The following is a 27,915-nucleotide window of genomic DNA, read 5'->3' on the forward strand; positions in this document are numbered from 1 at the left end:
AGTCAGAATTTCTGGTCAGTCTTATGCTTATATTAGACCCACATCCCCGAACTGCCTTTTCATGTCTACATGTCTGTGCATCAAGGGAACATGGACACGTATGGGGATCAGTATGGTTAGGGCAGGAAGAGCAGATTCAATTCCCACTTCTACTACTTTCCTTGTGTGACATTTGATAAGATGGTCTTCAGTTTTGTTCTGTGAGCAACTGGAGATGAAGCGAATTAGTATGTGTAAAGAACAGTGTCTGGGATAGAGGAAGGACCATGTGAAGATTGGCTGTTAGTCTAGGTGATAAAGTATAGACAGGAGAGAGAGAGGGAGGGAGGGAGGGAGGGAGGGAGGGAGGGAGGGAGGGAGAGAGAGAGAGAGAATAACCTTCTAGAATTTTTATACTAACCGATGCCAACAGTGTATTCAGATGTTGGGTCTATAGAAAACATCTTTTCTAAAATAATATCATTATTTTATGTTAATATCAAAGTAAATTAGTCACAAAGCCTCTTAGTAAATTAACTGATCCATTTGCTACCATCAGCTTATCAACTTTTCTGTTTTGCAAGGAATACTCTGAAAAATCAGAGACCAGAGAGCTTAATGTATTCATAAAACAGAAACTGTTTGTTTCTTAAAGATACCCCACATTTTCTTTTGAAAAATCAAAATGGTTTTGGGCTCTGTGCAAAAACAGATTAAATAAGATAATGGTAACTATAAATCTCAGGTGTTAATATCAAATCAAAACATATTTTTATTGTAAATTAAGCTGTGTTACTGTTAAAAAGAAAAACTGTAAGTATGAAAGAAACACAACAGAGAAACTGCAAAGTTAGAAATGTTAGTTGGAAATCGAGGTCACCCAAATTTTGAGCTGTGATTCTACCACCCAGTAACAGTGCATGCAACTGTGCACACACCTGCTCCAGGAGCTGCATCAACTGCAGCATCTACTGGCCCTAGGAGAGTAAAACAAAACTAGTTATGTCTTCTACTTTCTCAAATACGATAACACATATGTGCACACATTAAAAAGTTGACGTCACTGGTTATCACTGTTACCCACAGTTCCATGTCTCTTGTATATTTTGTATATATGACATGAGACCTTTTAACCTTAAAAATTCCAGTCCTAAACCTGTGCTAAACTAATCAGAGCATCCCTAGGGAGAAAATGTAGGTTTTATTTCTAAGTTGATGAAACTAGAGACACTCCAAATGTATAGATCCCAACTATTCATTTAAAGATCAAAGAGGGTTCAATAAACAGGATTCAAAGTCCATGGTCACAAGGACAGATATTTATCACTCAATATGCTTTAAGATCAAGATGTAAAAATTAGCCATTATAACGTTCAATGTTCTTTGAATCTTCCTAATGAGATGTCAGATGTCTCTGAGTCTCTCCATCTTGGAAGCCCACACTGCCTACATTTGCTCATGACCAGCACCAGGTCAGTGCTCACATTCTCCTCACCTCTCTCCCACTAAAAGAACTCCGTTGTACCCATTTCCAAAACACACAGCCTCATTACTTTTATCTTTTTGAGCATAAATAAATAATTCTCTTTTCCTGTTAACAGTTAATATCTTTAAAAGGCAAAATAGAAAATATTCCAAAAAAATAGCTAATAACTCATTTGCCTTTAAAGTATATTTTCTTGTGATTTTCCAAGTGTGCATATAAATATATAAATAATGGCACTGAAGAGGACAATCTGTCACATGAGCATCTGAAGAAGGGACACAGAAGAGCAACACATGATACAAAGTCTCGGTACTTACGCTGCTCCAGCGGGCCAGCCACTGCTCTCATTGCGGCCTTCTGCCTGGAGAGCAGCTCCTGCTCCTCCTGCATCTGCTGCTGCTCAGCTTCCAGTTCTTGTAGTCTAGTGCTCGCACACAACAGCTCCTGTTCTAGCCGATCTATTATGTACGTTTTCTCCTGGATTTCTCTTTCAAAAACAATTTTTTCATCCGAATATCCATCAATAATACCTATAAGACACAATGTAGGGAAATTGAATTGCATCTAATTTAAATCCACTATCAGGTTTTGTTTTTTGAGACAGGGTCTCACTATTATACCCTAAGCTGGCCTGAACATTGTGATCCCCCTGCCTCAGTTGAGATTGCAGATGTGTACATCTAGGCCAAGCTTACCATTAGATGTTAATACTAACAATAAAACCATTCTGTTAGCAAAACGTTCCATCACTTCATCCTATTGAAAGCCTGCTGCTGAGCTTCACTGCCATTCTGCAGGACTTTTTCTTGTTTACTGTACATAAACATGACATCTCCCTAAACTGTCTAGTACTTTGCTATACTAAAGTACCACAACACACATACGTAATTCAGTTTATCAGACAGAAATAGACAGGCTCCTGGGAGCTTAAAATACATCAAATGCTTGTGAACTGAATCACATTTTAACTATAATAGAGAAGATTGACATTTTAAGAAATTCTAGAAGGCCAACACCCTGAGAGAATAGAAGAGGGTTTTAGAGGTTAAAGTCTGTAATGACGTTTAATTATGACCTTACACCATCCAAATAACAGCTTTTGCCTTAGTTTTCTCATTTTTAGGAATTATCTCAGACTTATCATCATCTACTTTTGAATCACCTAATTTTTTTTTTTTTTTATTTTCCTGAGACAAGGTTTCTCAATGTAGCTTTGGAGCCTGTCCTGGAACTCATTCTGTTGACCAGGCTGGCTTTGAACTCAGAGATCCGCCTGGCTCTGCCTCCCAAGTGCTAGGATTAAAGGCATGTGCCACCACGCCGAGCCTGAATCATCTAAATTTTTTAATGTTATCTCTAATTCTATAAATTCTTTTTATAATGTGTGTGTGTATGCTTAGGAAAACTCAGGGGACAAACTCTAACTATTTTTCAATGGTCACTTTAATTAGACTGGGGTTTACAAACCTGGCTGTGCATCCAAGTCTATTTTCAGACTGAACCATCTCCCGCCTCAGTGATCAAGGCACTTACTTTCCGCTCTGTTCAGCTCCACAGCCAGCTGCTCTCTGGCCCGCGACTCCTCTTGGAGGCGTTCATGCAGTTCCTCTAGGCACCTGAGTGACTCCGCTGCCTCTTGCTTTTGTCTAAAGGACTCATGCATCAACTCTGTCTGTGTGACTTTCGCATGTTCCAGCTAAACCAGGAGGGCAGGAGAACACAAGGGAAGTAAGTGTTGGGGTCCAGTGTCACCTCTCACAAACAAGCAAAAACTAAGAACGGATCTCAAACAAAGGCAGCTCAGTAAATGACAGCCAAACACTTGCAGCATATGTTAGCAGCAGGTAGCAGTCACGCAGATACACACATTTGCTGAATGCCACTTTCTGTAGGAGATATAGGCCAGTGTTATTAAGCTACAGAATGTTTCCTACTTGAAATCAGTGGACATACATTCTATCATACACACAGGTAGAGAGCTAGTGAAGCAAAGCTCTCTGTATTTGCTATAGACTTCCAGAAACTACGTGGTCCAGGACAAACCAGTAACATTTTGACTGTTAATTTCTTCAGTACAGACTGTACTTTGTGGTAGACTACTAATACATGGCATCAAAAACAAAATCACAGGATGCAATAAATGAAATTGTAACACATATACTTATTAAATAAAAGCTTTGTACTTCTGAAAGAATTTGTAAAAACTTTAAAGCTTCTGAAGACACTCAGTTTATTGAAAAACCTTGGACTGTAGAAACTAAAAATCGAGTACCCTTCAAATGCTATCAGCATAACACAAAAATCGAGTACCCTTCAAATGCTATCAGCATGCACTTTTGTGGATGGCAAGAAAGGCAGAACAGACTGGAGCCACAGCTGTGTGAGGTCAGAGAAAGCACTGTCCCTGACCGGTGTCATTCAGGCCCTAAAGGGCCTTCCTTGTGACCTGTCTTAGTCACTATGAGTCTGAAGCTCTCGAAACCAAGCACTTGTATGTATCTGCAAAGGGTCCCAGCAAGTCTTGGTAATCTGTAAGTTTATATGTACTCTGTACATCCCAAAGACCAAACTACCAAGCTTGTCATTTAAAATATAAGCAAATATATAGTGGTTTATAGCTTAGATGTAAGTAACATATCATAAAACACATTAATATTAAGATACAACTATATATAATTCTAATATAATAAAATAGATTTATTAATATCAATAACGTACTAATATAACGATTAATATATAACACTTAACATTACTTTTGTGCTTCACATCTGAGTACTATTTACGGTAAAACAGAGACTATAGTGTCACTAAATCTTTGGCCACTCCAAATCAGTGCTTCTCAACCTTCCTGATGCTGCCACCCTTCAGTACAGTTCCTCATGCTGTGGTGACCCCCAACCATAAAGTTATTTTCATTGCTACTTCATAACTGTAATTTTGCTGCTATGAATTGTAAGATAAATATATTTTCCAATGGTCTTAGGCAACCCCTGTGAAAGGGTCATTCGATCCCCAAAGGGGTCACAATCTACAGGTTGAGAACCACTGCTCTAAATAAATGTCCAAAATATCCACATGCAATTATTCTTGTTTTAACAAGATGTTTAAACTATCACTTAAAACATTATTTCAATGAGAATTCACATGAAATGGAAAATATATCACCACGAAAGGATAAAACTTTTATATAAATACTTTTAATTGGGAAAAGGATTTATTCTTTTTAAATGTAACATACACATTTACTTAGATTGTAAAGAAACATGACTAGAAAATATGAACTCATCTGCACACAAATACCTTTTTTAATTTAGTTGCAACAGCTATTTCCAAAAGTATCAATCACTTCTGCATATACAGGTAAACCTCTCCAGTAAATTATGTTATCTACTAAAAATATGAACTTTAAGAGTTCAGGGCTGTAGCCCAATAAGGTGCATTTCTTTCCATATTTCAAATTTACTACAGAAATTCAATAAAGGATTTAAAACAAAATAAAACCCTGCTTTATAGGAGTGAATTGCCACACCTTTGCCTTTACCTCTCATTTCACAAGATTTAAGCTAGTATTTCTGACAGGAAGGAGAAGGAAAAGCCAAACCAAAAAGCGGAAGCAATGAGACAGACTAAAGCTACGAAACCCATTAGGACAGCACAACCGGGTCCCACTTCACTGGGACAGAGGTCCTCCTCAAAGTCTTCCCTAAATTATACTTGAATTCCTCCCCCCAGGCAGGGCATGACTGAGTCCTACTGTGTGCAACAACAGGCAATATATGAAAAAATAAAATTCAGAGCTTTTACTTCTCGGCAAAGTAAAGCATTAGTAAATATTCTGTCACTTAAAAAATTGTTGGTGAGGTAGCAAAACTATTCTAACAATCATCCGGCATGTTAAATATTAGCTAAGATTTATAGGTAAAGCCATGCAAGTCATAAAAAAAATGCTGAATAGCCCATAGAGAATGTTCACAACACCTTTAAAGAGCCTACGAACCAGAAATCCTGAACACGTAGGCATTTTTACAGTGGGCATTTAACCTTAGCAGTGTTTACAAAATATATTTCACATTAAAACCTGAGAAGGTTATATTTCTCAATAGAATTAATAAGCTTATTAAAACAGAAAACAAGGCCATGGGGTGTAAAAAACAATTCAGAATACACGCTCCCTCTCCTATGTCTACAGCTGCAGCCCACAGGGCACACGATCACAAACATGCCCCATCTGGCACAGAAATCCACTGGGCAGTCGAGGTGGCATCATATCCATTCTCTCAAACACACTCATTACGTTTTTTAAATTTTGGATCAGCATTACAGATGGACACACAAACTTTAGGATAGGAAGGATCTTTTCAAATAGCTTTCTGAGTACAGAAGAAATTTAATATTTAGCTCTTTGTACTATCTGAAGTCAAAAGCAGTGAAGTTGGGGTTTGAGGAACAAATTCAGCCCTTCTGCCCACCTCAGGTGTGTGAGGAGTAACACCCCAACCAGAGCAAAGCAAAGGTCTGCTCCGTTCAACCTCTATAAAGACAGTGACATCTTCAATTCATTACAGTTTACGACATTTCTAAAGTACTACTGTATACTTACTGAATAAGGAGGGGTCGGCAGGGAGATTTTAGAAATAAGCTTTAATATGTGTCCATTTCTTTTGTGAATAAAATGAAAAATAGAAATGTTGACGATTACTGAGTTGTTTTCATCCAAATGCTCAGACAGAGGATAAGGATACGGCAAAGGCACACGAGATTCAACTTCATAAATGTCTCCCTCCTGTTCTTCCAACCAAGAGCCACTGAGCTGGATCGTGGCCAAATAGGTCCTGTAAGAATCCATTCTAGATAAGGCTGCCAAGCTTCTTCTGTTCCATCCGGTTTTTGTTGTTGTTGTTTAATTTTACTACATTACAAAGTTCCTTTTAATTTATCAAGACACCCTATACTAGTGCAAGATTTTCTTTTTAGTATTCACAAGCAAACTTAATTCATATAAATTGAACAACAAAAAGCTGATACAAAAATTCAGCTTCAAAAACAAAACAAAACCCACAAAAGTCTATCAGGTCAAAAACCAAAACAGAAGCAAAAACACCCCCAAACAACCCAATAATAAATACAACAAACAAAAAATAGTTCCAACGAGAATAATTAAATCCTTGACAAATGAAAGAATAAAATTATAAAGATCTAATTAGCTAAGCAACAAAACTGCTCTCAGTATCCAATGTGTCTAAGGTAATAATTAGGCCTTCCAAGCAGATCTTGGCAGGCAAGGTCAGCTTGTAAATCTCCATGGTAGCACTCTTGAGAAACACTGCTGCATTTCTCTTGCTCTTCAAGCCTCACAACTAAAAGGAAAAGCTCCTCTGCACTGAGGTATTCAAATAACCTCCATGCTGAGCTAAAGGTCTCAGTCAGTGTCCCCTAAGGAACAGGCCAGAGCGAGGGTGTGGTTCAAGTCTGTCCCTATAGGTACATGGACAGGTGGAATGTGAGTCAGCACGCCCACACTGAACCCTGCCTAACAGGATCCGAGGTCCACGTCAGAGCTTTCAAAAGGGTATTTAGACAAGTTTACAATGCTCTGGAGATAAGGTAGGATTTTTCCATCCCACTAGAATGTTGCTTTAAGAATATAAAATAGAAAGTATGATTGTGTTCACATTATTAATTCAAGTATATAAAAAATCATTATTTCTGAAAAACTGAATTAGAATCTGTTTCGTATTTCATTAGAAACAAGACATTTAAGAAGCCACTGACCTATACATGTTTTGGTTATAGCCCATTTTCAGTTTCTAGAGTGCATGTTAAGGAAAATGTCCTTTTAAAAGCTAAATATATATAATTTAGCATTATAATAGTTACATTACCTACAGCAGCAGCCTGTGGGCCCTGACTAAAATGTTAAAGGCCGAGTTGTGATCACCAGCCAATCTCTGGCAGCTCCCAAAACTTAAGCAATGGTCAATGAGACAGCTGCTCAGAATTTTAAAAGGTAAATAACTTACTTAAAAAATATTCCTGATAATTAAAGATTCTCAATAATGAAAGTTGCTTTAAATAATGGACATTTATTTTTTTGCTTTTGTTTTCTATTCTGTAACTAAATATGCTAAACCCACAAAAATCTTTATCTAAATGGAAAAACCTATACTAAAGTAAGTAGGCAATACCATGAAAATTGGTTTTATAGTAATTCTCATTACATAGTCTGTGCTGATATTCAAATTCTTCCTAGTAAACTAGTAAGCAGGGCAAGAAAAAACAATAACAGAACACTATCACCACTACCACCACCTCACACACACCAGAGAGGGTGCGGGGGAGAAAGACAGATTTTCCATAGGCTGGGAAGCAGCAAAGCAGAGAGGTCTCTATATGCTGGGGACTCTTGTTATAGATGTTATTGGGGAAGATGTCTTATCATCTATACAAGATGGAGGAATAACCCCATTACTGCTGCAGTTACATGTAATTTTACTTTTTTTTCCATTTGTGTGTGTGTGTGTGTGTGTGTGTGTGTTTGTGTGCACATGTATATGTGGAAGTCCGAGGTGGAAATCAGGAATCATCCTGAATTACTCTTCCACTCTATTTGTTGAGGCAGGGTCTTTCCATCAAACCCAGAGCTTGCCAATGTGGCTTGTCTTGCTAGCCAGTGTGCTCTGGGTGTCCCTAACTCTGTCTGCTGGGACTGGAATTACAGATGAGCCACCAGACCCACCCTGCATTTTCTAAGTTCTGGGGGTCAACTCTGACCTTCACACTGTGCTGCCATGCTTTAACCATGGAGCCATCTCTTTGACCCTACATTGAATTGGCACTGACAAGATTCTGAAATCAGAAGACGACTTTGGGTGGCTCCTCCACTGCTCTCCGCCCTTCTACTTGAGATGGTCTCTACTGAACTTGGCTAGGACGTAGTCAGGAAGCCCCCAAACCCTCATGTCTCCAGTCTCTCCCCAAGCGCTGGGCTTATCCAACAGGGCCAAGCCTGGCTTTTTACACACTCGCTAGGGATCCAAACTCAGGCTCTTGTGATTGGGTCTAGGAACACTCTTATTCATTGAGCACTTCCTCAGCCTCTCTACTGTGATTTTAATGAGGGTTCAGAAGATACATGTCCAGCCTAAAAATTCTCCCTTAAAATATTCTTTCCTTATTTTCTCTACAATTAGTTTATTTTAATAATCTGGCATTCTGTTTCTCCTTTTTGAAGAAAGAACAAAACCATGTAGGTAAAAAATAGTACTTATACATTGTATCACTTGAGTCAGGGTAGGAATTAAGCGCACAGGTAAGAGACAACAAGAAGAATATATAATAGATTAAGATGACTTAGCATGGGGAAAGATTCTTGATAACTATGGTAGTTTGAATAAGAATGACCCTTATAGGTTCATGCATTTGAATGCTTAGTCACCAGGGAGGGAACTGCTTGAAAGGATTAGAAGGATTAGGAAGTATGGCTTTACTGGAGGAAGTGTGTCCCTGGGATTGGGCTTTGAGGTTTCAGAAGCCCATGCTCCCCTCTCTCTCTCTCTGCTTGTAGATCAGGATGTAGCTTGCAGCCACTTCTCCAGCACTATGCCTACATGCTGCCATCCTCCCTGCCATGATGGACTAAGCCTCTGAACTGTAAGCAAGCCCCTAATTAAATGTTTTCTTTTGTAAGAGTTGCCTTGGTCACAGTGTCTCTTCACAGCAATAAACAGAGACTAAGATAATAACAGTGCAGTAACTGATAATATACTCTATTAATCCACGTTCAAGAAGACCCTCACTTAAAATAGTTCCAAGTATGTTCTACTGCTTTTGTCCATTTTTAGAAGCAGGTATACCTTGCTTCTATTTATATAAAACAAAAATCTGTAAAAAGCATTCTTATATAACCAGGAACACAGATTAAAGCAAAAAACTACATACACTAGGAGCTGGAGAGATGGCTCCATGATTAAGAGCACTTGCTGCTCTTCCAGAGGACCGAGGCGTGATTCCCAGCACTAACACGGCAGCTCACAATCATATGTAGCCCCAGTTAACCTGACAGCCTCTTTAAGCCTCTATGGGCACCACCAGCAAGCATGTGGTACACATACATACAGGCAAAACACCCATATACAACAAATATGATAATAAACAACACACAGACATATGCATGCATGCACCCTAAGGTAATTTAGAGAAAAAAAAAACCCAGTATAATTCAACTTACATATAAAAAGCATGACTGTCCTTACAATAAAAAAGGTAAAATAAGCCTGGTGGCACTTAGGAAGCAGAAGCAGGTGGGTCTCTGTGAGCTCAAGGCCAGCCTGGTCTACAAAGCGAATTCCAGGACAGCCAGAGCTATCACGCAGAGAAACCCTGTCTAGAACCTCCCTGCCCCTCTAAAAAGCACCTTCAAGTATCAATATCCAGACTAACTTATGCCTACCATCAAGTTCTAGAAGATCAAGACTTAATACATATTTGCTATTAATTTACAGTATAGAGCTGAGTATTTCCCCCAATAAAACAACCTTCAATATTATCATACATTGTGAAGCTATTTAACTTTTTTCTCTATAAACTATTGCTTTTGAATTATAAACATGTCTGTTGCTCTTTTTATTTATTTACATTATTTAAGGAAGGGCTAGGGCTGGAGAGATGGCTCAGCCGTTAAAGGCTAGGCTCACAACCAAAATATAAGAAAGGGCTAAATCCTGCATACTACTTTACAGAGCCCTCTCAAAAGTTAAGTAAGTCAGAAATACCTCTTGATGGTAAAATTATAGCTATATTTAAAACATGACAATGACAAATCAAAATCTCAGTGGACTGTTTAACCCTCAGATTCGTCTTTGAGAAAACACAGAAGCAGGTGTCTTAGAGCTCACTGTTCCTAAAAGTGAGATCAAGTCAGTTAGCTCTGTGCAAGGGACTCCTCATTCAAGTTCTTACAAGAGACTCTCCAGGGACTCTCAGGTCAAATAATCCAAGGCTCTGTAAAACACCTCTGGGTCATGGGAAATGTGCTCACATAAGCTAGACAACTGTATTTCTACATGATTCAAAAGACAAGCATCTGTGGGCCATCCTCTCAAAGCTTCTTCTCTACAGAAGCCCAGAGACTGCAGGACAGACCACAGTGGGGAGACGACTGTCTCCAAGCATCTCATCACACTGTAAGGCAGGCTGTCCCAGCAAACATGTAGAATACAAACATGCTTTTATGGTGACCCAGGAGAGCAAATGAGAAGGCCATCAAAATAAACACATTACATGGACTGAGACCTGCCACTGGGTAGATGACATTTCAAATTGAATACATAAAGCCAAACACTAATCTATTATATGAAAACAGGTTACAATCCAGGTAGATATTCGTCTGGTCCCCTGAAACTTAGTGTGAATATTCCCTAGTTCTTTTACTAAATCAGGCTGTACCCTAAGAGGGTGGTAAACTTTAAAACTCAGTACAAAGTTTCATTATTTACTTATCTTCTACTAAAATTATATAACATATAGGAGCACTGAGAAAGAAAAGGAAGAAAAGAAGGAAAGGAAGGAAGAAGGGAGGAAGGAGCAAATGAACCATGACGGTTCAATGTTTACTTAAACTTCTGGACGTTTACAATGAAATTTAGCATGTCACGATCACCTGCAACAGTCCGCAGTCTGGCACAGAGCCTATACTGTCCCCTTATGCTCAGGGCTCCTTATCTTCCCACCCTCAAGGAGCTGGGAAGAGACTGATGCTCTGTCCTGCATCAGTCACAGCTAATCAATCAGATTTCAATCTGAAAAAAACAAAAACAAAAACCACTCTGCCCTTCTCACGCCAGTTCTATTTACGTTAAAACTAGATGCCACAAGATTGGTTTATTTCTTCTACTGCTTAAGTCTGAACTTTCAATTCTCCTGTATCACCCTATTAAACTGTTTTAACCAGAGTCACTGAGGACAATCGTATGGAAGTGTGCAAAGGATTCTAAACCTTTAGCATCCCTAACTTCTCGGTCTTTAACACTCTTGGAAACTCCTCACTGGGCTTTTATGGAATTACTCCTATGGCTCTCTTCTCACCTCTGATTCTCAATATCCCTTGTAGATGTACACACTCTAGATTTATGTCTTTGCTCTCTTATATACCAGTATTCTACAAGTACAACCCCGCCCCCATCATTTTGTAGTTCCTCTAAGACCATAAAGCTTGTGATGAATTGAATTTCAGACACATGGCTTACACAGTGTGTTTTTGTAAGACTGATCCTTGAGAGTGAGGGGAGAGAAAAAGAAGCAAAATCATAGTTTCAAATTCCTGGAAATGATGACATTTCTAATTGAGTCCTCTCCAAACTCCAGACTACCTTCAGGCTATCAGATGTCTGATAGCATCCACAATTTCCCACATTTCTTAAGCTCCGTATTACAGCGCAGCTTCTCTGAAACGGAACCCATAATTCAGTTCCCTCTGACCTGGAAGGATTCCAGCCTGAGGCACTCCCTCCATTTTCAGTGTGCCTCTCCAGTGAACTATATCAATCCCTACCACATCCTACACACTCCAGATCAATTCCCACCTGCCAGGACTTCTCTCTGCCGCTTCTCACCTGGAAAGTTCTGAGTTCCCCTCTTGCCTCACCACCTTTCTGCCCATCCACCCACCACATGGTGTCATTTTAGTAGAAGGCAAGTAAATAATGAAACTCTGTACTGAGTTTTAAAGTTTACCATCCTCTCAGGGTACAGCCTGATTTACTGTTCCAGGAACCTCTCAAAAACATACATTCTATATCATTTTTCCTGCTAAAATATCCTAATTACCTCCTACGTCTCTTTTTTAGTAAAAAGTTACAATAATTTATTTCACAATGGACTCTGATCTGTGATTATCACCCCATTCACAAACTCTCATAATACAGAACTGTCTACTGCTCTTCAACATGGGGTGCTTTACAATAACATACTTAGCCAACTGTCATAAATTTTCTCAATCACACACGTAGTTTTTCCTTGTCTTTAATTCTTCACTTCATTTCAATTCATTCTCTTTTGAATCAGGCTTTCATTTCTGCTATTCCACTGAAATGGTTCTTGGAAGGTCCTAGTGATGCCAGGATTTCAATACTCATTTTTCAGTTTGAACCCACATTACCTATCAGTGTTATACAATGGTGAGTCATTTCATTCATGTTCAGAGGGCAGAAGTACTGACTAAGAACATGGACTCTGAAGTTAAACTGCCTGGGTTCAAATTATAACTTCACCACCTGACTGGTAAGCTGGGCAAAAGACTTCTGGAGCTTGTTTCTGTGTTCCTGACCTGCAAGTGTGCCCTCCATTCCCCAGGACTCCAGACTGTGCCCTCCATTCCCCAGGACTCCAGACTGTGCCCACCACTCCCCAGGACTCCAGACTGTGCCCTCCATTCCCCAGGACTCCAGACTGTGCCCACCACTCCCCAGTACTCCAGACTGTGCCCACCACTCCCCAGGACTCCAGTCTATCTTTAGCAAAGCACCAAAGTGCTGGTTTTGAAAACTGAGAATCTCAATATCCAGAGATAAAAACCATCTCTATGTCCTTTAAGCAATGAATACATAAACTGGTACATTTAAACAATGTAATATTCCTCATTTACAAAAAGGAATGACCCTCCCCCATCATTACCAGCAATGACTGCGTAAATTGGTTTATCTATACAATGTAATATTCCTCATTTACAAAAGGGAGTACCCACCCCCCAATCATTACGCACACCATAGAAGAATCAAATCATAAGCACAGTTTGTTAAGGCAAATGAAGGCAGACTTGAAAGAGTATATAAATAAGATTTCATTCATGATACTCTTAAAAAATTAAAACTGCATAGGTAAGGAACAGAAGCCAGTGTCTGCAAAAGGCAAGGAGCAGGAGATGGCTGACTGTAAAGAGCAGAACCAGGCAGGGCACACTGGGGTGATGGAGTTAGGTTGTATTGTGACTTCAGTGTAGGTACACGTAACTCAACTGGAAGAACTGTCCACTCAGAGTTAATGTCATCAAATTAAAAAAGAAACCCATAGGAAGAAACCAAAGTGAAAAAAGTTCACAAACTGAGTCTATAGAAGAAAAGTCGTACTGGTAGGGGAAGGGAGAAAAGAGTAAACATAAGGAACTTTGAAAAACTGTATTGTGATGCATACGATGAGGCTACGACCAAAAGCATTATCTATATATCCATTATTACAAACTGAAGTTAGCCCACTGGTTTCCCCTAAAGGCATAGATTAGCCATTCTGAAGTTACTTATGAATCAACCAAGGTTGAAGGCAGAAGTGAAAACACAACAGAAATGGAAAATCTCCCCTCATTGTTGGAAAATGCTTTCAAAGAAGGGGGGAAGGAAGACGAAGGTTACTGACAGGAACCAGAGTATCAGCATATATTTTATTGCTGTTTTTGGAGACACGGTCTCTCTACACAGCCCTGGCAATCCTAGAACTCATTACGCAGACCAGGAGGGCCTTGAACTCAAGAGATCCACCTGCCTCTACTTCCCAAATGATGGGCATGTAAATGTACATACATACACAATACATACAGACACATAATTTCAACTACTCACTAACAGGAGCTATGATATCCAAGTAACTATAAGCACATTCAGCACCCAGCTCTTGGTTTAAGTCGTGTTTCCTAATCAAAGGAACATGTACTTTTTGGAGAAGTGGTTAATCCTAAAGCTGGGGCAGAGAAAATACCAAACAGGTGCATCTTGTAGGACAAATGTTCAAAAGAAATAAGCCTTCTCAAAGGGTACAAAAGCTGGCCTGGAAGACTTCTCAGTGTTGAAGCTGGAATAAAACAAGTAACTATGGCACACAATTTTTATTTCCCCAAGACAGGGTTTCTCTTTAGCTTTGGAGCCCATCCTGGGACTCACTCTGTAGAGTAGGCTGGCCTTGAACTCACAGAGATTCACCTGCCTCTGCCTCCCTAGTGCTGGGATTAAAGGCGTGCGTCACCACCGCCTGGCTAAGTCACTATTAAGTTGTGTATATACTATAAAGTATAAAGTTATAAACAACAGGTAAAGCAGTCCCAAGTCCATAATTCTGACCAGGTTAAATGCATAAAAATGAAAGGATAGGTACTTTCACACTTTAGAAAAATTCTGGATAAATAAATGAATGAGCAAAACATAAAATCATTAGACTAGCACAGTAATATCACTACAGGCAAGATCCAACAGTGAATACAAAAACTTGTGTGTGTTGCTCAAGAGGGTGGAAAGATGTCAGAGCTAGAGTTGGGGAGGAATAGGGAAACTGTTTTCTAACCATGGCAGACTACCGCACTCCTACACCCCCAGCAGCTATGAAGGCCGCCGCGGCGGCTGCACAAGATCAAAGCAGTCCAGGGTGCAGCAGGGATGGGGGAGGGCACATGGGACCACACCCTTGGCTGAGGGGCTCTTCAGTCTAAGGCTGCTGGAAGGAGTCAGTCTCCTTAGGGGTGTGGTCTCTGGTAGGCTGGCCATGCTCCAGTGGGTGGCCCAGAAATAACAGCCACCAAACAACCGAATCTGGAGTTAAAATGTAATGATAACACTCTCTTCCACAGTTGCTCTCCCATAGCTATCTACTATAGGAACGGGCCGGACCGCGCCATTTCTTAGAGTGAAGAAGTAGTATCAAAGAAGAGTCAGACCTCACCAGTGACAAAGGAGTCACCTGTTCAACCTCACAACGTGTTTCACAGAATCTGCTTTAAGATTTGAGTAGAGACAATGACAATGGTGATTTAGTCTGTACTTGATAATGACAGCTGTAGATTCACACTTGTCTTCAGATAAACCTTTTGAAGATAAGTAAATTTCTTCATTTTAAAACAGCACATAATTTTTAAAATTCTGCACATGGTAATTTAAGAGTCAATGGTCATAAAAGGTGTAGTAAAAATTATATAGACAGAAAGCACCAATTTATAAATACAGTAGCAAAATCCTTGAAATGTTTTGATTTTTAAAAACTACTTTAAAAAATGTCCCAAACTAATTTCTTACCCAGAAATGCCTTGTATGGCATTTCTATATGAAGTAACCTGTTCATATATGTAAAATGGATGTGAAGGGATCCCATATTTGAGTGTAATGGGACTATGTTAGACATTCTACAGCACGTCAAGTCCAGACAAGCTTTCAAAGGAGAGATTTTAATGGAACATTTCCAACAATGGTAGAGTCAAAATCTCTGTGATGTATTTATTTGTTTGTTGTGTACTTGTTTTTCAGTGCTGGAGAGTGTACCTTGCACAAGCCTTGTAAGCACTCGACCTCTGAGTTATAGTCCTGGATCTTTTTTCACACTTTTTTTTTTTAAAGGCGGGGTATCATTAAGCTGCCCAGGCCTGCCAAATAGATGGAATTAGAGGTTTGCTCCACTAGACCCAGCTTGAACACTAGCAATCATTAAAAGAAAGTCTGACAAATCTCTGTGGAACAGTAGAGAGAACCATTAAGTCCATGTCTAACTGAGCAGAGACTTGAAGATAGCAAAGTTACCTGACTACTAGTTTCACTTATGGCGTCAAGGAGTTTTTCAACTGCTGTTTGTAGTCGAGAGCTGACATTGAACACCAGTTCAACATTTTCAGGGTCAATTTCAGGTCCGGCAAGACCACTTGTCCCAAACTGCTGTGACAGTTCTGCTCCTTTCTCAGTCACTTGGGACCACTTGCTGTCAGTTCTTGGTGTAGCACTTCCAGGATAAGAGGGTACGGATTCATCTGTAATTAGAGTAATAGTAAGTTAAAGGCATCAATTAATCAGAATATTTCAAGTTACAACATTAAGTAACTGACGATATCAAGTCAAATGAAAACTTGAATCATTACAATTTCAAGGTCTTCAAATAACAACTTTTAACAAAATGAAGATGCAAAGTAGGAATATTGATTAGCAAGTAAGACAGACTAGGAAAGGACAGTGCTGTGCTAATAAGAGCACAGGAATTACTACTTGGGTTACTCAGAATCGTTTCTTTGAGGGAAAAATTATTTGTGGTGCAGGGGATCAACTTTGGAGCTTTAGTTATATGTACTGTGTACTGAGCTACACTTATAGTCTGATTAAAAAAACCTTTGAGACAACTTAAAATAGCTATTTAACCAAATGGTATCATGCAGTGTTTGAAAAGCGACGAGGACTCCTGAGTAACCAGGCCTGGTCCCCCTCTTCACAGACTTTACAGTGTAATGAGAAGGGAAACACACAAAGACGACACAGATGCTGAGGAGGTGGCCTTGTGGAGCAAGTGCTTGCCACCTGAGCAGGAGGACCCGGGTTCCATCCTCAGCACCACATCAAGCCAGTTGTGGTAGAGCACATCTGTAATCCTAGTCTGAGGGAGGGAGAGAGGTGCACAGACAGAGGAGCTGGGGCTTGCTGGACAGACCGTCTAGGCAAAATGCTGAAGCTCCAGGGTCAATGAGGGATCTTGTCTCAAAGAATAAGGTGGAGAGTGACTGAGGAAGATCCCTGATGTTGACCATGAACACACGTGACCATGAACACATGTGACTGAGCATACACCATCTACCGCCATTACCCCACCCCCAATTTCATTATGCAGTGGAACAATCCAGGTACACTGAAAAAGAGAGCAAGTGCTTGTAATTACTAGACCAGACCTTTTGACTTTTGAGCCTGTTCAGGGGAGTGATTTGATTTGATTTGAAATGCACTAAGATAATTTTGTTATGTGCTACATTTGCAGGGGTATGAAGGAAAAAAGTACAGACTAATTTACTTTTATTCACAATATTGATTTCTTATCATTTCTTATGTAATGAAGAGTTTACCAGAGCTAGAGCTCACCACACTCACCAGGATAGGACACAGAGCTAGCCATACTCACCCAGGATAGCATGCTAGAGCTTGCCACAATCACACACAACAGCACGCTAGAGCCATGAAATCAGATGCAGATTTTCTAACCACACCTACTAATCACCTCTACTGAACAGATCATTGGTAACAGAATACAAAACCAGAAAAGTGTGCATTCTAGGGCACAATTTTAAACACCTACCTTAAAAAACGATTATATATATGACTGTTTGCCTGCATGTATGTATGTACCTTGTGTGTGCCTATAAAAAGTTCTAAGTCACCATGTAGGTGCTGGGAACAAATCTGGCTTCTCAGCAGGAACAGCAAGTTCTCCAACAGATTAACCATCTCTACAGCCCCCAAAATTTACTATTACACATAATTTATAATTCTAATCACTGGTATAGCAGGCAACATAATTTTTACCTTACATCTTATTCTCCAAATTAAAAAGAAAAGCACAACTACTATGCTAGTATTTCTTTATATTAGACCATGTATTTAAAATCAAATACCATGATAATGGGACAAGTATTTCAAAAGTGTTATAGTTCAGGATGATCTTGGGATTCAAAATGGTATATACAAAGTAGCAAATAGTACAGTACAATACATACTGTAACATTTACTAAGTCAAATGAAGTTGTCTAGGAAATAAATGATATTTCTGCAGAAGCTATGAGAGCAAGAGTTTTTACTTGGTACTGAGGGAACAAAACTACTTATGCCATATACTATCTCCATCTGTGAAACTGAGTGCATTCTAGTGACATTTGTCTTTCATGGGTTTGGAGAATGTGATAAATCTGAGGCAAAGGAATAGTCTGAAATGATGGAAACACTAGTCTTTTAACAATACGAGAGAATTTTAAAAGACGATAACTAGAAAGCAGGCTGGATCCAAGTTGTGAACTGTCTTAGATTTTGTTGTAACTTTGGGGGTTTTTCTAAAGATTAGGAAGGGTTAATCCTATTTTTAAATATGAAGATAATAGCAAATTTTTATATCAGGAAGCAAATTTTAAGAATACATAGAAAAGAATAGATTGGTTAAGAGGCTAATTAAACTACCCAGTGAGAAGTGATAAAATATGATGGTGTGAAAGGACACAAGTCATGAAATCTGATGGGGAGAGGACACAAGCTGGACATGACTGAAGGAAAAAGGCAGGGCAAGAAGAAAGCCGGGGGATGACTCTGGGTTTCTAACTCAGATGATTCTTAACCATAGCAATCATTAAGGAACCCACCAAAAGATCAGGAGACAGTCTATACTGTGGTCACGAAAATGAAGAAAGTATTGACAGGATGTGTACAGCCGTAGAGCATGCTATAAGTTTGGGTCTGCAACTTCTAAGTCTTTTTTATAAAGATGAGAGTTGAAACACTTGAAGTAGATACATCTGTTATAGAGACAGCATTTAATAAGAAGGACAGGGAGTCTCATAGTTATCATAAGCTAACAGAACAAAACAAATTCAATTAAAAAAAATCAGAGAGAAAGGCACAGACTGAGATGAAAGAGAGCCTTTAAAAGATAAACTTTTACCTGGACAAACGGGCCAGCACTGAGAAACTGGTATGGATTTAGTTAAATTAGTTAGGGTTGTCTGAGAATAGCAATGTTACTAAGGTTGGTAAAGTTGGTAAATGTCTATTCTCTCGTCAGTGTACTACAATCTACTCTGGAGGGCAAAGCTGAGACCAATCAATACTTAAAAACAAAAACTCGCAGGGCGGCGGTGGCGCATGCCTTTAATCCCAGCACTCGGGAGGCAGAGGCAGGCAGATCTCTGTGAGTTTGAGGCTTGGACTACAAAGCGAGATTCAGGAAAGGCACAAAGCTACACAGAGAAACGCTGTCTAGAAAAAAACAAAAACAACAACAAAAAACCTCAAAACAAAACAAACACCCAAATAGTATGAAGAATGCCACACGACTTGTGGTCTGAGGGGCATCAATAAGAAAGAGACTGAAGATGTTGCACACACGACAGTGAATCTCAAGCACAAAGTACGGAGGACATGCAAAACAATGCACAATGTAAGAGTCATGGAATGTCAGTGTCTCTGGGATGGCTAATTAAAAAACTAAGTTAGTACCCCCCAAAAGACAATGGTGAAACACACTTAGCAGTTTTTGCTTCATGGTCTGGTGTTAGTTATTAGGTAGGGTCTCCCCTGGGTAGTATTCCAGGCATTGGAATGACTCTGCCTAGATCCTCTTGTCTGGGCCAGATAGTAAGTTCAAGGCTAGCCTGGTACACAAAGCAATATCATCTCAAAACAAACGAACAAATAAGGAAGGAGACAGATCTGTGAGAGTTATTAAATTTGCTCAAGTTCATGATTAGTATGCTGTTATTGTTCTACAGCACAGCACTATGCCAAAAGGAAGCCACGGAAAACAAGCTTTCATTCCTTGCCTTCCCAGGAGAGGGGACATCTCTCCTCTAAGAGATCTCAGAGCTAAAGGAAATTCACAACACAGCTCCAGGACCCCATTTTATCAGGTGATCTACCATTCCCTCAGACGGAAATGAATTCACACTAGCTTAACCTTGCCTTTCAACTTTATAAAAGTTTATTCTCACAAGGAAGCAAATATTAACAAATCAATTATTTTTTCAACAGTTAGCAAGTCCATACCTGTTTAAAATCTAAACAGGTTCAGACTTGAAGATTGAAAATAGGCAATATGTGTTACAAGAAAAAAGCCATACATAAAACTGAAGAGTAAAAGTCACTTGATAACTAGATTAAAACTTAATTTTTGTTATGTCAAATGAGACATTAAAAAATTAAAGGAGTATTTTAGCTTTTATAATGCTTCCATTAAAAAATATGAAGAAATGCCAGGATGAATTCTAACATACAGAGCACATTAGTAATATTGTAAAGCCAGTACATTACTGGAGTTTATGAAAGATTCAACATGTAAAATTATAAGTTATTTTAATTCAATATTTACTTAAAAATGAAAATTGGATCTGTGAGTGTCCCTTAATGATACTGATGGCCACGCCAAATTATTAACAAATCAACAGCATTGCTAATCATAAAAACATAAAATGTCAACTGGAGAGCACACATTGTAACCAGTGATGTTAATGCTAGCAAAATGATCTTTGAAATAACATTCTATACATTGTGCTTCTCTGGATTTAATTTTTCCTCTTGTGGTATTATTCTTTTAGAACTGGTTACCAGTTAAATAATATTTTAAGGACTTACTTGATTAAGACAAGAAAATGTTTTTAAGCAAAATATCAGCTATGTTTTGATCCTGTTTCCTGTGGGAATGCCAGTGCTTCCTGCTCTTAGTAATCTGAATTGCTATAGAGCAGGAAGAATGGAGAAAATGCTCAAACACAGTTTCTGGAAGTCCAAGACATGTCTGGATTCAGATGGGATGCTTATCATTCAAAAATAATGGACACAAAAACATTTCACCTACACTGGAAAATATGGATGTAATGTATAAGAAGCATCATGGATCAGATGTCCTTCAAGGTCTACATTCTCAAAGTAAATAAACATCAAGACAATCTTCTGTGCTGGAGATAAACTGCCAACTTACCCCTTTTGTAACTTCCAGCGAACTGCTTGGGAGGTGAGCTCAATGATGTTTGCTGAATGTTTTAGTACCCATGACAACTGTTGACAGTGTCTGCGTCCACCCCTCAGGGTGGTTCTGACTCTGGCCATCTACCCTGTCTCAGCTCCCCTAGTAGAACAGCAAAAGTCCTCCCTAGATGGCTAAGTAAAACCAGTTCATTGTTTTTGTTTTTTTAAGTTTAATTTGATTAAACACTTTTACATGTTTAAATATTACCTTGTTCTCTACATGTTAGGATCCACACACATTAAAAAATACCATTTGCTCTAGAGCTTACTCAGGAGAAATGTTAATCTGTAAAATAAATCTACCAACTATAAAAATAGTAAATCTGAAAAGAAAGTTTAAAAACTGTCATTATTTCAGTTCTTACTTTACTAAAAGTATTTTAAAAATTGCCTTTGAACTCAACTAAAGTGTTCTTAAATTAATTTTTTTTAAAGTTTAAATCAAGTTGAGAAACACCCTGCTGCCCAACCTGTAATTAAGCAAAGCATCTATACCTGGATGTTTTCCTCTCATTTCTCCACAGAGCTTAGCAAGCCGAATGCTCTCAAAAATCATGAAATAGCATTTTGGAAGAGCTGCCTTTGGCTGGGGAGAGAGTTTGGGTGAGGGATGGAAGTAACTAGATTTAATCTTTGAATCCCAGATTTCAGACCCTACGTCTCTGTATCTGACAGAGCTTTGTCTTTTGATTTCCTGATTCTTTCTCAGCAGGAAATAAGGAACTGAAAAAATAATAGCAACTAGAAGTCAGCAAGGTGATGGCAAGAAGCCAAAGGAAGAGTCCAGCCTGCACAGCAGAGAACTAACACGATGGTGAAGGAAAGTCAGACTTGGTCCCCAAATGCAGACGTGACACTTTCCAGAAGGCACAGAGGACTGACCAGAGGACAGTCCAAAAAAGGTCAATTCAGGCTTATAAAGACTCGTGCCAATCTTTTCAAGTAGTGCTAGATTCCTAAAAATCTCTTCATTTTAACCTTTCCTTAGTTAACAGGTGGATGTGAGAGTCCTGAGTAGCAATGCATAGTTATTCTTTATCAGTAGAAAAGAAAAACGGGCAGAGTAGTAACCCTGGGTATATATGGTGATAGCCCTGAGGTACCATTTGCAAATGCTATACAGTAAGTCTTTGTGTAGTACAGTCCAGTAGTTGCAAAAAACTTTGACTGCTCTCCCTTCTGTACTTTTCTATACATTTCTATACACTAGGAGTGCCTTAAATTGAGCCTCTGTTGAAGATGTAGACTTTTCAACAGTATAGGAAACATTACCTCTTCCACTTGCATCTTGAACACCAGGCTTTGCAGACAGGTCTGCTTCTGATCTCCAAAGCAGGCTGGCAGCCGGCTGACCTTTGCTAGATCTATCCAAAATCCCAAGAACATGGCAGCCAATTGTCTCTTCAGCAGCCGCTGTCGTCTTGGCAACTTCTAACAGGATCTTGACAAGTTTATTATTGGCTTTTTGGAGAGCATGTCTGTACAGAAAAGGAATCATTTGTTAAAATGCTTAATTAAAAACTAAACAGAACATCTCTGATTATGCCACAACAATGCTTTATAGAACTGGGTGGTGGTGGTGCACACCTTTAATTCCAGAACTCAGTGCAGAGGCAAGCAGATCTGAGTTCAAGGCTAGCCTGGTTTACAGAGTGAGTTCTAAGACAGCCAGGGCTGCACAAAGAAACCTTGTCTTGAAAAACAAACAACAAAATAAATAAACAAAAGAATAAAAAGAATGCTTTATAGCTGGAAAATATATTAAAATAATCTGTACTTGCACCACAATGAAGTTCTTCCAGGTTTTAACTTATTTTAAAATTATTATAGCAGTACTTATGTGCTTCTAACAGATCTATGTAGCTTACATAGTTACAGTTTTTTGTTAAGTGTGCATTTTATTGACCCAAAAGAAATCAAGTAACTAAGCTTTTATATTAATGATTAAATTAAAAAAAAAATTAGGTGTGGTAAGACCAAGTATGTGAAAGGTGCTGAGTTGGTAATGCTTTTCATGGTTACTCACACAGAGATTTGGCATTTCATCCTTTCATGTGTCAAACATATTTTAAAGTATCATCTTAAAAGCCCACTATAAAAATGTAGCACTGTTTTGACAATTTTATGATGACAAATGAAATGTCTAAATTTAAACAGATCTAACAGGCAGCACAGTCCTGATTTTAGAGGTCAACAGTAAAAATTCAGCCTGATAACACCAAAGCAAGTGTCATAGGTCTTTAAAAAATTGCATTTATTTTAGAGACAAAACTATACCAAGTTTCACACTTCACTGGATAGTTCAGACAATTGGGGGAAGAAAAGTTTTCACCTAAACAGAAATAAATTATGTCTTTCTCTTAAACCAGGTAAGAATAGTCTTAAAATTTTTTAAATTAGACGCTACTGGTTAACTCTTCTCTGAAATATTCAGACGTAATCATCAGAATTAATAAGTTATATATTTATTTTTATTTATGTGCATATGTATGTGCTGTGTGAGTTTGTGTGCATCACATGTATGCAGGAGCCCTGAGAAGTCAGAAGACAGCACTGGATCCTTTGAGACTAGAGTTACAGGCTGCTGTGAGCTTCCAAGTGTGGGTTCTGGGAACTGAACCCAGGTCCTTTGCAACAACAGCATTAGGTGCTGTTACCCACTGAGCCATCTCCACAGTCCAGTCCTTAAAACTGTACCGCCTAGATTCCCTCCTGCCCTCTGTCTTCCTGGGAAATATATACATTCTTAAAACAAAAAAGGAGCACTGTCCTGGACTAAGTGTTCTCATGAGGTTTCTTTTTAGAGTTCTATGAACCCTTTAAAACTGTGTCAAAAAATATATTTCCATAAATGGTTATCTGACTAATCTTAATAGCTCAATTCACCAGAAGTATAATAGCAAACTTCATGCCGAATACATACAGACAAATGAGAAACTTCTATGGCTTAAGAGAGTTTGATCTTTAACTTCACACTGCAGGAGACTACCAACAACCACGCTAATGGCTGTCTGTTTCCCAGGCACATCAACTACCTATTTTAGGATACGGTAATAAATGGAGTTGTTTTTCTTTAGAAGTTGTCAAGCGAAAATTCTATTTTTTATCCAGATCAAGGTATCTGCTTACATAAGTCAGAATATTAAAAATAAGATCAAATAACAGGAAGTAAAGGGTTTATTTTCTTAACTTTTACTTAAGTTTTGTTCAAGAGTCAAATCCTATGATTAGAATACTAAACTATTTTCACTTAAGAAAACAGATTAAACTTATATAATAGTTTAAAACAAATAAAGATTAATACTCATTTTATCAATCTCACCATAAAAATTTCTAAAAACCAAACACTACATGACATGTAAAATATATAAAAAGAGTGAAAAGCAGTATTTATTTTATATTGCCATCATAATTCTAATTTTCATAAACGGTGTTTCTTGTTTGGGTTCCATACTGATGATCCAGCCTCCATGCAAGGAGGTGGGGAGGACAGTCACGGAAATTGTTAGCAGATACTAGTTAATTTTAAAGAAATTATTTCCATTTGAATAAAATAAAATTTAAAACACTGTGACTTTTAAAAAGGCCTTTAAGTTAATATGGGCTATCTATTCTCATATAGTATAGTGTTATACATTTTTATATTAATCTCTGTGATATCAAGGTAAGGAATAGTTTTGTTACCATTGGGTGATTTATTCCTCCATAAAACTTGAATATGGATTAAAAGTTCTTATGTGTTATATAGCAAATGCAAAAATAATCTAAATGTGAAATATTTATTGTATTGTTATCTCAAGGGAATACCTAATACCAATGTCCTTAAAATGAATGAAAAAAAAAAAGACAAAAAAACCTCACAACTATAAATGATTTTTAGTATACAGCATAGCAGTATGAAAAATAAAGTTAATTAAGAAAAGTCCAGTATACAAATAACACCTAAATAGAATCAAGAGCAATATCTAAAAAAAATTGTAGTGCGTGTAAAAGACCTTTAAAAATTAGTCTAGTTAATGATAAAAATTATCAACCCTTCCTATATTATACCTACACAAACAAATTTCATACATAAGACAACTTTAAAGCAAAGTACAATGTACAAGATAGCAACCCGACAGTGTTTACTGAACTGGAAGCAGCATTTAACCCTGTACTGATCAAGTACACTCTCTACCTTTCATTGGCCAGGTTTTCATCGAGAGTTGCCTCTTCAGGTTTTCTCTCCAATGTCTTCTCTTTGAATGTCTGTTCCTCAACTTCTTGATTGTCATTTTCATCCTGTGTAAGTTGGTGGAAAGGCAGAGAGGACAAGGCAAAGAGAAAACCTGTCATCTTAGAAACAGCAAATCATACTTCTATAGTGGTACGAGACGAAACAGAAACGTCTATGCACGATGTAGACACTACTTGAAATAATGTTTAACTTTATGCTATTGAGAGATTAGTATTATCAAGAAAAGATAAGACATTCTAATGCACAGATGAAACAGTGGAATGGGTTCAAAGGAATGCAGGCTGTGTGCTGTGACAGTGGGATTTGTTAGGCTGTCCCGTGGTGTAGCAACAGCTGCTCCATTGCAATACCAGAATCGAATGACCAGCACAATGCAGGGCGACCGTCCTTCCATGGTGCAATCACAAACCCATCGAGCTCAAACCCATAAAAACGTTATCTCACACCAACACGAGAGACAAACAAATCCTACTGCACTGTTGATCATGCTCCGAGGAGCCGAAGTCCACACTACCTGTGTTTGAGTACTGCTGTGCTGCAGCTCACAACACAGCTCCTCTCTTCCAGCTAAGCACAGCTGCTTTAGTGCTTCCAGCTCCTCTAAAAGCACCCTCTCTCTCTCTGATACGTTTTCTGTACTTAGTGAAGATTTCTAAATGAGAGAAATGGTTGTAAGCAAATATTGTTGGCAATAGGAGGAGAGAACAGAAACAATTAGCAGATTTCTTTTAACCCCTGGAGACCAACAGGCCTCTTTTCAAACTATGATTCAGATTCCATTATAAGAGGTTAAAAGGTATATATAAAATTCAATGCAAAATTTGAAACTAGAAAAAAGTTAATTAAACTTATAAAATTCAGAGATCTGTACAGTTCAATTAATACTTTTATGTCAAATTTGCATTGAAAAATTCAGAAGTCTGAAATCACAAAATACAATGAAGAAAAGCAAAACTGATTTTTCAAATGATCCATATTTTATTCTCCAACCCCAAATTTCCCATTATTTTATATCCAAAGGATATAAAGCCAATGATTCTCTATTTTTCCTTTTAGTTTTCAAAATTAAGTTTAGTGTTTTCATATGAGCTTTTCTGCAAAGATTTTGCGAGTATATTTCATATAGCAACCAGTAAGAATATAGCTCCCAAATACCAAAGAATTTTTAAATTTAGTTGAGGAAGGGTTAAAAATGTTATATAAATTTGCATTTTTCCAATCAACAAGAAATGTTTCCCTAGACAAAGATTCAGAAACATGCTACCCCAGATTTCCATTGATTAACAAGGTGAATTGTAGATAGAGAGACATGCGCCTGTGATTGCTAACTATGGACTCACGAAAACCTGACCATGGGTGAGAGCTTCCTAAGCAAGCACCTCAGTGCAGACTGCCCAAGCTGACCAGGCGTCTGTTGTACATCCTTTGCTAGGATGGCACATGATGAGGACGGTACACCTGAGTCCGATGTGCCTGTGAGCTCTAAACCTGTTGGCTGATGGGGTAATTCTAATGTTATATATTCCTAATGATTTTCAGGTCTGGCAAAAATAATTTTGACGCTTTAAAAAAGGCTCCATACAGAATGTTATTTTAGCTGGGGAGAAAAGGATTCTCAGTGCCAACCTGGGCTAACTGCATGCTGAGCCTCTGGATCTCCTCCTGTAGCTGCTCCTGGTCCTCTCGCTGCCTCTCCATCTGCTGCATGTGGGCCTGCCTCAACAGTTCTGTTGCCTGCTGGTGTTCTTCATATTGTCGGACAAGTTCTTGCCGCATATCTTCCAATTGTCTAGAAGTCTCCATATTTGACACCTCATCATGGATCTTTATCAGTGGAAACAAAAAGTTCAACCACACATGAACTGCGAAAATTTGCCACTATTGATATTTTCAATGAATATGAAAGCAATTCTACTAAACCCATAGGGCACTTCAATTTTTATCTTATTATTAAATAAAGCCTAATTTTTAAAAAAAAAGTATTTATTTTAACCACAATTCTAAGACAATATTAAGTTAATTACCACAATGTGTTATTTTCCAGGAGGGAAGTATCTATCAGTTAGTTTAGCTAAACTATAATTCTAAAGGAGAAAAATAAAGATATTCAATATTAATCTCTACTTTTAATGAAGCCATGATTCCATTATTCTTGACATTTTATGTGGGGGAAATGAAAATTTTCTTCTAATCTTAAAACTATACTTATGAAACAGGAGTTTTATTTATTAAATCTGTATTATAGAATGGTTATAGAGCATTCCAGAGAACTTCTTTGTAAGAGACAATCATGTATCAGTTCTCTGACTCAGAACACATCAACTTTCTAATGGAGTCTATGAGCACCCTTGAAGAGACAGTAACTAAAGAGATGGCAGCTTTATTTGATTCTATTTCTGCATAAAATATAAACTATCTTGAACATTAATAATAAATTTGAATTTAAATGATTTTAGAAGTAGGATTTATTTCTGTCCAATAAGATAGCAAACTATTGAGGAAACAGGTCTATTTGTGAGTAGTATGTAAAGAAAAAGAGAATTAGGACTTAGACAATATAATTTTTTAAATTATTCTCTTAAATAGATGATTATTTCCTTACATGTTCTTATATTTAACTGAGCAAATCTTTCAAAGATATTTCCATATTACAGGATAATCTTTAACTGAAATAAAGTTAAGACAGTTGTAACATGAGATTTTATTGTTTA

General features: G+C 38.1%; 1 protein-coding gene across 23 annotated transcripts in view; it reads right to left on the minus strand.

The window, feature by feature from the left end:
* The window catches only part of Akap9 (A-kinase anchoring protein 9), a 124,123-nt gene that overhangs the window by 40,963 nt on the left and 55,245 nt on the right, over window positions 1-27,915 (minus strand). For 8 of the 23 annotated variants that reach the window (XM_076566261.1, XM_076566257.1, XM_076566253.1 and 5 more), the window contains 8 exons: window positions 26,831-27,028; window positions 25,719-25,856; window positions 25,145-25,248; window positions 22,240-22,445; window positions 16,012-16,241; window positions 2,999-3,161; window positions 1,783-1,995; window positions 918-956 (listed from right to left, as the gene is read on the minus strand). In XM_076566261.1, the coding sequence (XP_076422376.1) occupies window positions 918-956; window positions 1,783-1,995; window positions 2,999-3,161; window positions 16,012-16,241; window positions 22,240-22,445; window positions 25,145-25,248; window positions 25,719-25,856; window positions 26,831-27,028 (1,291 nt within the window). The remainder of the gene's footprint in view (window positions 1-917; window positions 957-1,782; window positions 1,996-2,998; window positions 3,162-16,011; window positions 16,242-22,239; window positions 22,446-25,144; window positions 25,249-25,718; window positions 25,857-26,830; window positions 27,029-27,915) is intronic. The other 15 variants (XM_076566264.1, XM_076566263.1, XM_076566260.1 and 12 more) reach the window with 6 other exon arrangements.

The sequence above is a fragment of the Peromyscus maniculatus genome, chromosome 3, assembly GCF_049852395.1.
Source record: "Peromyscus maniculatus bairdii isolate BWxNUB_F1_BW_parent chromosome 3, HU_Pman_BW_mat_3.1, whole genome shotgun sequence".
Taxonomy (NCBI): domain Eukaryota; kingdom Metazoa; phylum Chordata; class Mammalia; order Rodentia; family Cricetidae; genus Peromyscus; species Peromyscus maniculatus.